Source organism: Berghia stephanieae, chromosome 2 (genome assembly GCF_034508935.2).
Source record: "Berghia stephanieae isolate SIO BIC M18660-M18661 chromosome 2, UCSD_Bste_1.3, whole genome shotgun sequence".
Taxonomy (NCBI): Eukaryota; Metazoa; Mollusca; class Gastropoda; order Nudibranchia; family Aeolidiidae; genus Berghia; species Berghia stephanieae.
In genome coordinates this window covers 971,947-984,446 of record NC_088361.1, presented here as the reverse complement: position 1 = coordinate 984,446, position 12,500 = coordinate 971,947, and the positions used below count along the sequence as shown (strand labels likewise).

General features: G+C 35.7%; 1 protein-coding gene across 2 annotated transcripts; it reads left to right on the top strand.

Moving 5' to 3' along the window:
- Positions 1 to 132: 132 nt before the first annotated feature.
- On the top strand, positions 133 to 11,088 carry LOC144964139 (uncharacterized; the record flags this gene model as incomplete). Of its 2 annotated transcripts, none has more annotated exon segments than XM_078898072.1 (5): positions 133 to 387; positions 1,258 to 1,332; positions 4,048 to 5,110; positions 8,815 to 8,870; positions 10,174 to 11,088. In XM_078898072.1, coding segments are annotated over 4 exon segments (1,296 nt in total). In that variant the 5' UTR covers positions 133 to 387; positions 1,258 to 1,280.
- Between the last annotated feature and the right edge of the window lie 1,412 nt (positions 11,089 to 12,500).

Here is a 12,500-nt window from a genome sequence, read left to right as displayed (position 1 = left end):
AAATTTGAGATACGTTTTCTCCACTGAATCCATTGTATATTGTGACATTCATACTTCGTGTTCAAAACGCCCACTACTTCAACTACTAATAAACTAATAAGGCAACGGGAGTTATGTTTTCCTGTTTCTTTCCCAGAAAATTGGATTTTGGGGAAGTGAGTGGAAGGAGGAAATAGATAAAGGCCGATAAATAAAATTTCCATAAAAATAACTGCCCAATGAGCCATGCCACTGTTTGGATGGAACTGCACGCCTTCTTTCAATTAAGACTCATAAAGAATTGTTTGGGTTTTTAAAAAATTTGTTTCGATTTGTTTTTGTTTTGATTTTTTTGGCGATGTATAAAATGCTTGCACCCACCACAAGTCTCCATTTGATAAAATCTTAGTAAGTAAAGGTAATGGATAAGAAACTGAAAGTTGACAAGAAATTTTCGAACTTTCCTGGACTTCCGCTGATCACTGTGGTACCTCGTCTCACTTTGACTGTTGTATTTGAAAACTTTGTTGCACAGCAATACAATAATCTTATCAGGAATTTCAGATATGTACGTAAGGTTTACCTTTTTATAGTAGGACAGACTATCAGTAAAAGATACTGTCTAGGTATGAGGCCAAACGAATCTTAGGCACTAATTTCTGATGTCACTTTAACATTTATTTCTTATGCTCCACTTTGGTGTCATAGACACATTTCCAAGTTGTTAGGTTGTGAAATGGCAAATGCCATTAAGGCCCATATTTTAAAGCACCTGCTATTTTTTTCTCAAAAATTTAGGAAGTAGAAAAAATGGGAAAGAAGCATGTAGAAAAATCTCTGATTTTCCAAATCTAATCCAGATCAAGGTTACTGTATGGTGTTATTTATTTAACTTTCATCTATAACATAACATGCCAAAATAATTTCTACAGACAATAAACATTTCAGACTGCACTGTAGGGATTTTTCTTTTCCCAAATTTTAAGTCCTTTACCATTGTAGCCAGGCAGGTGTTAGGTGTAGCTCAAATAGAGCAGTAGGCCTATCTAGTGTTACCTGCAAGGTATCGCTCAGAAATATTGTACTGATTTTCTTAAGTTTACTGTCGTAACCACTTATTTATTGTGTCTTTGCCTGTGAGTAAGAATGCTAAAATTAATAATAGTAATGATATTAATAATTGTGAATAATCATAACAAGAACAGAAGTGTGTTTTTTAAAGAAAGAGAATAAGCTTAGCAATTTGCATATTCTTCTATATCCTTTTTTCCCCCACAGATTGACCAGTGTGACCAATAGCAATGGCTAAAGCCACACTTACCAGCAATTCACGCATCGAGACTGATGGTGATGGTGAGAAAATATGTTTTATTCTTTTCGAAAAATTAATAAAGTAATTTGATTTTATTGATAAATTTAAGAAATTAAAATTGTTTTTTTCCCCAAATAAAATCTGTAAAGGAGTGACGAGACAATGCCAGACAAAACCCAAAAATAATGCAAAAGGAAAAAAAAAGGGATTAAGCCTTCTTCATGGGGGAACCAAACTTCAGACTTTCTGATTATTGCCATTATCAAGAGATCTTAAGATTGTCCCTCGATTTGAGAATGAATGCTGATTTCTTGGGGGGGGGGGGGATGTAATTGCTGTGTCCATTTAACGATAGAGAAATGGGGGTTTTAACTGTGGCTCTAAAGGACCACTTTTTGTCTGGCACTGTATCATTCAAACCGTATCAGGTTCTTACCTTGTCTGTATGCCTGCTTGCAAATTATTTTATTTTATACATGGTAGAAACAGTTCAGGGAAACCCGGGAAATCGTCTTTATGAAATTTTCTGGCTGACCTTGTTCGGTATTGGTGAGTTGATTTTTTAAAAGATGAAAGCATTGGTTGTTTAAAAGACAACAGTAAAGGGGAAGCTAGATGGATATGTGTCCTTTTCTTTGATTTAAAATTGATATCATTTGATGAAGAGAAGCTTTGTAAAAAATATTTTCATATATATGCTATTTACAAGAAATATTTTCAGGCTTTTTTTTTAATTTTAGCAAACGTCATCTCTATCAGTTGTATATGTTTGCAATTATTCATCTCATATCAACATTTTGATATTAATATCAGATCCTTTTTTTATTTTCGTCATTTGTTTTTTTTTTTTATCAATCATTTATAATTACTCTAATATAATTCTTTACATTCGACCAATCATTATAACAATCGCTGGATAGCTCTATGGTTACCCCTGATATGTGTGAATCAATAACTTCAGTTTAGTGCTGTATGGTTTTTAAATCAGTCTAGAAATTTTAAGAAATGAAATCAACCTCATCACTATATACTGATATTGATATGTGTATGTAATTTTGAACTAAATTGTCATTCTGGTATATGTAGCAAGAGCCAGGTTGAAGAAAATATTAATAAATGTCAAAGTATTAAGAAAATTTTATAAAATATAATTTTACTTTTCCGAAAGTATTAAATTTAATAAAGATATAATAGTTAAGACTTCAAATTCAATTTTTAGATGCAGGTGCACCCTGGCATAGCAATGGATTGAGCTGGTTGGTCACATTTGATAACTTTGATGTCTGGATTGAGGTCTTTAGACCTTCCATGGTGGATGAAGAGTTCATACTCGCTATGTCTTCTATCCCCATATTATTATAATTCCCTTTTCAGGTTGCCTTCTGTTTTCACTAGGAATGGAATTACTCGGCTTTGTCTTAGTGCCTTGACTGGAATATTTGTCTGAAAGGGAAATATTTAGTTTTGGGAGATGATGTTTTTTCCCCTTGTAAATCATCTCTCTGTTCTTATAGTTTTTGTTTTTAATATATTTTGTACACATTTGAGTTTATTCCTCTTTATGGAATCTTGTGCTTGTGTCTGGATGGTGACTTTTAGGTGATATTAAAATAAATACATTGATGGTATGCTCTTGCAAAATACTTCCCTATTTCATTAAAATGAATCTCAATGACAACTATTTTATGATCTTTTGAGCAGAATGTTGATTTTTTAAACAATTCCTTGATTATTTAAATTTCTGTTTTTATCCAGGTGTGTGGTAATATTTATTCTTTGTTCATTATCTTATTTGTTATTTATTCTCTTAAGAGTCCATTGCTTATTTTTGTGGGGTATTGTATAGATGGTTCGAAGATGACGGCACTCAGGTCTTTGTTATTGTTTTTTTGCCATCCGTGTTTATGAGTAATGCTCACTGAACTGTATTAACCTGACTCTAAACGTTCATGGATACACACAGACCAACTGTTATACTTCCGGATGGCAATGTTATGAGCTTCTTAGCCAAGCACACACTATCTATATTCAGGACTCTTTTCAGTTGTTTCCTATGGAATCTGTCTAATCTTTGCTCTTCGGTTCCAGTCAGTGCCCATGTTTCACAGTTGTATATAAGCACGGATTAACGTTCCAATCTTAAAATATACTTTCAATTCTCCAAAAGCATTTGACAAGAGAGACCAAAGACAATTCACTGAGCAGAGGCTCAGTGCCAACAGGTGTCAGCCATGTTGACCAGAAATAAGCAATAAAACACAGTATGAAAAATGCAATGAAAGACCCTTATCCATTCAAATCCTGGAGGCATGATGGCGGCTTTTTGGGCATATACTCAGAAGAGATGAAAATAAATAACTAATAGTAGATAACTAATAATAACTATTAACTAATAAAACCATGAATACTTTTTTCACCCCTTCTGGACACAAGCAATATCAAGGTAGACCACCCACGTCAATTCACACTGTCCTCAATAGAGACATAAAACGCCTTCAAAATAACAAAGAATTAAATAAGGAAGATCTTATGAAATTAGCATCCACAGCAAAAGTCCGTGAACTGTGGAAGGAAATGACACAGATGATTAGAGAGCCAGCCGATCGGATGATTAGGAAGCTAAAGGCCTTAAGTCAGTTAGTCAAAAGTCCATTAGCACATTGTATTATTTTTCATACCTCTGTGAAGCCAAGAAAATATGTCAAACCTTATAATCAACCATTTAAAAATAATGCATAACTTAATTTCCTTTTCAGAATTTCCTGGATATGCTCAACTACACAATGTACAAAGAGGTTCTCCACCAACCAGTGACAATGGTGACGATTTCATACGTTTTATACCCAGCATGCCTCTGTACTATCAAAACGAAAACTTTGATGGATTGATAATCTGCTCACCTATTGATAAGCGAGAAGCATATAAGTTTAAAAATCATCTGTCAAATATCAAGTTTGAGTTCTGTGGTGGGATGATGAAGCCAAAAATAAAAGTTGTGGATGACATCCGTGGAACTGAAATTAATTCACTGGACAACCTTTTGCAAAGAAGTACCATCACCTTTTTGTTTTGGACAAAATCGCTTTATGAAGAAAAGTGGTCTGAATTGGTGTCCAATGCATGTTTAAAACAAGCTATAGATAATGATTCAAAAGGTTTTACCAATAAGCGTGTTATTCCTGTCTTCACAAAGCCAGATGGTGATTACCCCCTACCAGCTTTATTGGTTGGTATCAAACCAATCAATTACTTTAACATTGACCAGTTTTACAAAGAATCGCTCAGTTCTATGTTTAAAAAGATGGCAAATGTACGACTGGACAAAGACGTAAAGCTGGATAAAGAGAGAAGGAAGTATTATGATGAAAACAAGATGCAATTGAGGGGAATTTATCAGAAAGCCAATATGTGTTACTATTCCCAAAAACCAGTAAATGAAGTGTACCAGCAATTTGAGGATAATTCTCCTGCTCCAGGGAATTCAATTATTCATGGTAGTTCTCTGCCGTTTAATTCCTCACAAAATTCATTCTCATCAAATGAAAATAACACAAATGTGTCCAACGCATCTTGGAGTTCTTCTGATACTGACTCTCTCGCAGGCCAAGTATCCTCCCCAGGCAATAACAGTCGCTCAAATCTTTCAGATTCTTATAATTTTTCACACAATTCTCATTTGAATTCGAGCAAAACTTCTCATATCCACTATCATAAAAGCATCCACAACTACCACATAAAACAAGCAGAGAATGTCATCATTGGAAACGATGGAAAGATTTGCATTCAAAATGACAAAGAGGATAATGATAATATTTTCAGGTAAGTTATTTTATTTTTGACCTGCTTTGTTATAAATTATCTACTATTGTTGTAAAAGTATTTTGAGACTGGCATATCTTAATTGTCATGAGTGCTGTAATACTCGTTAAAACAAGTAAGTGAACAAACTTATCTGACACCCACTGATGCCAATACGCAATGTCTCAATGGACATACTAGTCTTATGCTTATATGTGACCCATAGTCTCAAAACATTATTATTAGTATATAAGTCGGGGGTTAACCATGGTGCCAATAAGTGGTTTTATAGAATAATATAAATTACCAGATATATGAGATTTTAGTTTTTGACAATTTATATCAATTGTCTCTATAAAACACATAAAGTCAACCTGAATATTAGATTTTTGTCCTTAAATTCAATTTGAGCATCTAAAGCACCCTGTTATAATATCGTTTTGAGATGGTGGGTCACATATGCCAGGTTTTAGTAATGTTAAATACAGTCCACGCCGGTATTGGGTACGCTGCTTAATTGGGACAACCGCTTTATTGGGACGATTCCTTGGGAACAAATTTTTTCTATATAAAAGGTCATACCCTTTCCATTTCACAGCCGCTTAATTGGGATGGCCCTTTGCTTAACGGGGATGAAACTTGACAACGAACGTCCCCGTTGTCTTCAATCATTTAAAATTATGGTCCATCAAATGCAAATTAGTCCAATGGGACGGTCAACTGTGTGAGTCGTCGTACCGTTCATCACTGAGTTGTTAATAATAGAATTTACCTGTATCCCCTAGTACGAGTGTGTGATCGAACCGTTCGCTATAGTCATCACAGAAATGAAAACAATAGACTTTACCCGTATCCCTTGTCAGTTAACAGCCATCATCACGTTCATGGTAATGAATGATCACTTTGCTTGCTCTCCACCAAGCAGTTTGTTTATTCAATTAGATGAATGGGGAGACAATGCATTCATAATCCATTGCTTACTTATGCCACCATTACGAGTGGCATATTCATTAATTTGTTTTGTGCAGTTAGATTTGTCTATCATTGACAATGATTTTATTCAGAATAAATCGTTTATACATCAAGAGCAGTAAAAAAGGCTCAGGCTTCAATCAAACTAGGTATATAATTGCATTGTCATTACTGTCTTTTGATGAAAACTGTTAGATCAAAGTAAGATTGAAATTCGCCTTTGAAAGGTTAAGTTGTTGGGGGTTAATTTTCGATTTTATTTTTACAAACATGGCTTTGTTGTTTTTTTTTGTTTTTTTTTTTGTTCTTTTTTTTGGGGGGGGGGGGAGTTGGTTACTGTCTGGCAAGCAGATTACTGTACACATATGCACACATAATAAGAGGCATCTAGGTCACAAAACAAGGCATCTAGGTCTCGTTTGTGCTATAGCAGGAAGCCAGGTCGAGAGAGATTCTCACAAAACAGGGTTCTCGAGGCCTCCTTAAATTCACCACCACATCACCGTCCCTACCACCACCACCACATCACCGTCCCTACCACCACCACCACATCACCGTCCCTACCACCACCACCACATCACCGTCCCTACCACCACCACCACATCACCATCCCTACCACCACCACATCACCGTCCCTACCACCACCACCACATCACCGTCCCTACCACCCACCACATCGCCATCCCTACCACCACTAATGCAACCACCACCACATCACCGTCCCTACCACCACCACCACATCGCCATCCCTACCACCACTAATGCAACCACCACCACATCACCATCCCTATCACCACTACTACAACCACCATCATCACATCATCCCTACCACCGCACATCACCACTTCTACTAAAAACGCCACTACCATATCACCATCCCTACCACCTTTACTACGACCACCACTACATCACCATCTCTAATGCCACTACTACAACCACCACATCACTTCAGATTTTGGAAAAAATATAGCTGAGAAAAGGCAGCAAAGACAGAGCATTTGAATACCATGAAATTTATTGTTCAATCAAATGCATTGATGTCTTCAAATAAGTTGAAGTAGAAACAGTAGTTAAGGAGCTGAGTTGTCCCCACTAGCGGAGAAACTTAAGCGTCAAAGGGATAATTATTTTAATCCTTGAATTTAAAAAAAATCGCCATGAAAGCTCATTGAATTTCAAAATGGAATTGCTGTAGGAACCCTGATAAACGATAGCAATTCTTGCTACAGCTCTACCATACACCAATCAAAGGATTGATAGGTACTTTAATAAAAATGGACAACTTGACCAATGTCCAGGCTTGAAGAAACTAATAATTATAATTTTGATATTGTCTCAATACAATGCAGATGACGAAAGCTGATTTTTGATCAACAAGAAGATCACAATAATAGAAAACCTTGTTGAAGAGTCATTGATAGGAAGACACTACTTGCCAATTCATTAATGGAGAGAAAGTTTCTGAGGATGTGGCATCCCCTGACCTACTGAAATCATGCAACAAAGAATGGCTCGGGTATTCTAATGGCCTGAAAGAGAAGAAAGAGAGTTGGGATATTCTGGAAAAAGAGACCACCAAAAAAAAAATAATAGGATGAAGTGATGCATCTAAAGACCAAAAAAAAAACAAAGATACTTCAAAATGACATAATAATCTGATCAAAACTGCAGATAACTTTGTTGAAAAAGCCGAAAAGTCATCCTCAACAATGTAACATGATCTTTTGGTCAGGGGCAATGTATATAGGAGAGGCTGAAAAAGTAGAAATAAGGATGTTCTTGCTTGAGAAATAGCAAGGAAAGAAAAGTAGTTGGACTAGAAGCCTAGTCTGCCATTATGTATATAAGATAATAGAATCTAAAAACTGATTGTGTAAATAGAATAGAATATTTTAGTGTGTGTGTATGTGTATAATGTGAAGGTAGGCCCAATATTATTTCTTGATATGAGTAACCAAAATTGCTGAGCTACTTGGCATAGTCAGTCTCGATCCATGATATCCTGAATTGTTCTTGCTTTGGAATTCCCTCAAATGGTAAGATTGATAGTATTATAAGTAAATGTCTGGGAATTTGAGACTTCGTGTCATTTTGTAATGTCCGATTGCGATAAATTGAGGTAGGATTTTTGCTTGGGCTGGTAGGATTTTTTAATGTCTCCGATACCTGGACACCCTGATTGTTAGAGGTAGATTAAGGTGTTGTTTGTTTTGCATTAAGATGTGAAACGTCACTCAAATTTATGGCCGCTGCTTAATTGGGACGCCGATTAATTGGGATGATGTGTCGGGATCTGAGATGTCCCAGTTAACTGCCTTGTATTGTATTTTGTGAATATATCTTTATTTTTGTATAGAATTTTTTAAAAAGCATTTCTCTTCATTTACCCCCAAATGGAAATTTGTCTTTAAGGTCTATTTCAAGGGAAGACTACAATAACCCAGGTGGCAGCCACATTGCAGCGATGTAAAGTGAGGTGACTTCCTCAAAGCCTTTCAAATTGCTCGATTCTATCACACTTGGGGGAGAAGCCAGAAATCATGTGAGAATCTAAGCATGTCAAAATCTGATGCTCATTGGAGGTTTGTAACTAAATACAATCAGTCACCCAGCTCTCGCATGTCGCATTGCAGATGTGCTAGAATCCAACGAAGATGTTTCTGTGTCACAGTATTTATTTATGATATTGATTTCAATAGTTTGGAAATTCACATCAAATAAATTCCTTCTTTTTTCCACTTCACGTTTTTTAGACCACCACAAGCTGAAGCCACTGTAAATGCAATTTCAGCCACCAGCCAAATAAACAGTGAGTAGTGCAACTCGTCAGTACTGACAAAATGATGCTCGCTCTCATTTGTCAGTTCTGATAAATGTACCCAAGTACCCTTACTTATTAGTAGTAATATCCATTCAGTTTTTACTTAATTATTGATATTTATTACTTTTTCTGTATACTATATTACTGTATATAGGGTGTGTATTATAAATAGGTCTAGTTTAACATTGCTGTAATGGGCAATATTTTGTGTCATTTTTTGAGATTTCCATTACAGCAATGCACCCATAAATTGGGTTATCAGACTTGCATCAATTGTCGGTATGTCGGCAACCCATAAATTGGGTTATCAGACTTGCATCAATTGTCGGTATGTCGGCAACCCATAAATTGGGTTATCAGACTTGCATCAATTGTCGGTATGTCGGCAACCCATAAATTGGGTTATCAGACTTGCATCAATTGTCGGTATGTCGGCAACCCATAAATTGGGTTATCAGACTTGCATCAATTGTCGGTATGTCGGCAATCCCCCACTACACGGGCGGTGAGCAATCAAACTCCAACGATCAGGCGTCAGACTGGCGACAATAATGTCGGCACTTTCAAGTTAAGCTAGATTGGCAGTCATTGGGAAACTTTGCATTTTAATCATCAGAACTGTCATAATTTGAACTTAAATTCAAAATTTTCTGCCCTAATTTACGAAGACATAATACCAGATCTCCATAATCTAAATATATTTCCAGCAATTTTATTCAGATAGTGGAATCATTCCCTAAAGTGCCGTGTGTAGTTTTGACCTCAGACCGTGTAATCTTTGCATATCATAGCAGCAAATGACTATTCTTTTATTTGCTGAAAATGCTGAAATGTTGAATTTGTTTACAAATTAAAGAAAATATAACTTCAGTAGGATAGTGCTTATTCTTGATGAGCAATTGAGGAAAGTGAAATGCAAAGGTGAGAACAGGATTCATAATTTTGAGGAGACTATTGGATTGTAGGAACGTCTAATGGTGACGAGATTGAATGCCTATCAAAGGATTATCTTTACCTTAATTGAAAACAAAAGTGTTTTTACCTCAATGGTCATAATTAGTCCGGAAATGAAGTCTGTAGGTTTTTTGCAAAATTAGACTATTTTAAAAAAATGATAAATAAATCATATAAATATAATAACTATGAAATAATATTGCCTATTTTCTCAGAAGATTGCACAAGCATGAAACAGTGCTGCAGGAGTTGATTAAAAGAACATTTTATGTGTATTTATACTGCTTGATCGATTGATTGATCGATTGATTGATTGACCATTCCATTTATTCCTTAGGTGGAGACATCAATAAAGAGGGATTTCCAGAACTTCCAATTACCAGCAATGACAACAATTTAGAAGAGAATTCTGTCGTATTTCATGACAACGAGGATGGCGTACGTGTCCAGTTTCATAAATAATGTCATCATTGTCAATATCAAGTGGACTATCAGTTATTTTGTCACTAAAATCACTGTCGACTGTATTGCCAGATGTGCTATAATTCCACCATTATGTCAAGGGAATTATCCATTGGTAAAATGAGTTTGATGGTCAAAAGTGATAGATTTTGGCATTGGCTTAATTCTGGGACCTTATAATTATTCATTCTTCTTTACAAATTTCTAATTTTTGTCTCAAAGTTCTATGTTCTGATTCCACTTTTGAAATGTGAAATGTTGGCAAGTATTCATTCTGAACTGTTTTCAGTCTATCAAGTTTTAAAAGTTTATTATGTTTGGTTTGACCTGTTCTCACCGTATGATGTTTGTCTGCACCAAAACCAAATTAAATAGGTTTTGGCCAATATGGTGGACTATCAGAATGAAGGAGCTCAGATCCAATTAATTCAAAGCGAAGTGTGAGATGACAGAGTGGATATGGTTTTCCACCCGTCTTGTTTTTCTGTTTTGTTTTTATTATTCTTGAGTAAAAAATTTAACCCTTATTGCTCAGTTTGCGGCACTGCACCACAGCTGACTCAGGCCTGGCCCTTAAGAAAAAACTTTTTTTTTGGAGGATGTATACAAACAATTTTTATTTACATATTAATTAATTTATGTATTCATATATTTATATAATTGATTTATTTACACCCTCATTTTAAACATTGTCATAAATGTTGAAAACAAACTACAGTGGAACCTCCCGATAACGACATGCCACGGGACCGAGTTTTTATGTCGTTATCCGGAGGTGTCGTTATTTAGACGTTTCCAAGATGGCGGACAAATTGGGCGTGGTGAAGGCCCACGGAACCAGTTTTTATTAACATTGACAAAACAAACAAAACATTGTATTTTATTCCTCTTAGAGGGTTCTTGTGCGTGTGTCTGGATGAGACTTTTAGGTGATCTGAACTGAGTACACTGATAGTGTGCTCCTGGAATCTACATCTGTTCCCTATTTAAACCATTCCCCTTTGTCTTACTTTTTCTTATGTCATTTCAATTGTAAATCTAGAATGTTTTTACCTTCCAATTTCCTTACTTTTTACTGGTGCTGATATGACATAGATGTGTCACAAGCGCTGTAAAACCCTTTAAAGCAAACAAAAACAGGTAATTCGGATGCTGCGAGTTAGATAAAATTCCTCCTCCTCTTCCTCCTCCTCCTCCCACAAAAACGCTACTACTACTACTACTACTACTACTACTACTACTACTACTACTACTACTACTACTACTACTACTACTACTACTACTACTACTACTACTACTTCTATCAAACATAATATCACATTTTCCAAGATTTTGTGTTTACTTGCTTACACTTACATTTATACCTTGGTTTTTATTAATGCATATCAGCCAAGATTCGTCAAAAAATGCTGCGTTCTCATTGGTTTCAAAAGCTGCGTTATCATTGATTCAAGCAGGAATCATTTTTATAAACTTTGAGTACTCATACTCGGTATTTTTAGTATCAGATATCTACGAAAACTGCCGAAAATCGCCAAATTGATGTTGTTTTTCGGAGGTTTTATCAAAAAGTGCGTTGTTATTTGGAGGTTTTTTTTTACTGATCTTAAATAGAGAAAAAATGGGGACCAGGGGTCAATGTCGTTATCAGGAGGTTGTCGTAATCGGGAGGTTCCACTGTACATTCTTCAACTAGATCTAGGATAGTATGAGATCTGGGTACTGTCTACCTTGTCGTATGTTACTCACTGTCGGAGAATGGTAATATCTCAGGATGAATAAGACCCCATCAAGCGAATTTTTAACAATTTACCTGCTGGTGTCAACGTTCTGAGCAATATTGAAGTGATACTAAGCTGCTTGGAGTAGGAGTAGTAGTAGTAGTAGTAGTAGTAGTAGTAGTAGTAGTAGTAGTAGTAGTAGTAGTAGTTGTAGTAGTAGTAGTAGTAGTGGTAGTAGTAGTAGTAGTTGTAGTAGTAGTAGTAGTAGTGGTAGTAGTTAGTAGTAGTAGGTAGTAGTAGTAGTTGTAGTAGTGTAGTAGTAGTAGAAGTAGTAGTAGTAGTGGTAGTAGTAGAAGTTGTAGTAGTAGTAGTAGTAGTTAGTAGTAGTAGTAGTAGTAGTAGTAGTTAGTAGTAGTAGTAGTAGTAGTAGTAGTAGTAGTAGTAGTAGTGTAGTAGTAGTAGTTGTAGTAGTAGTTGTAGT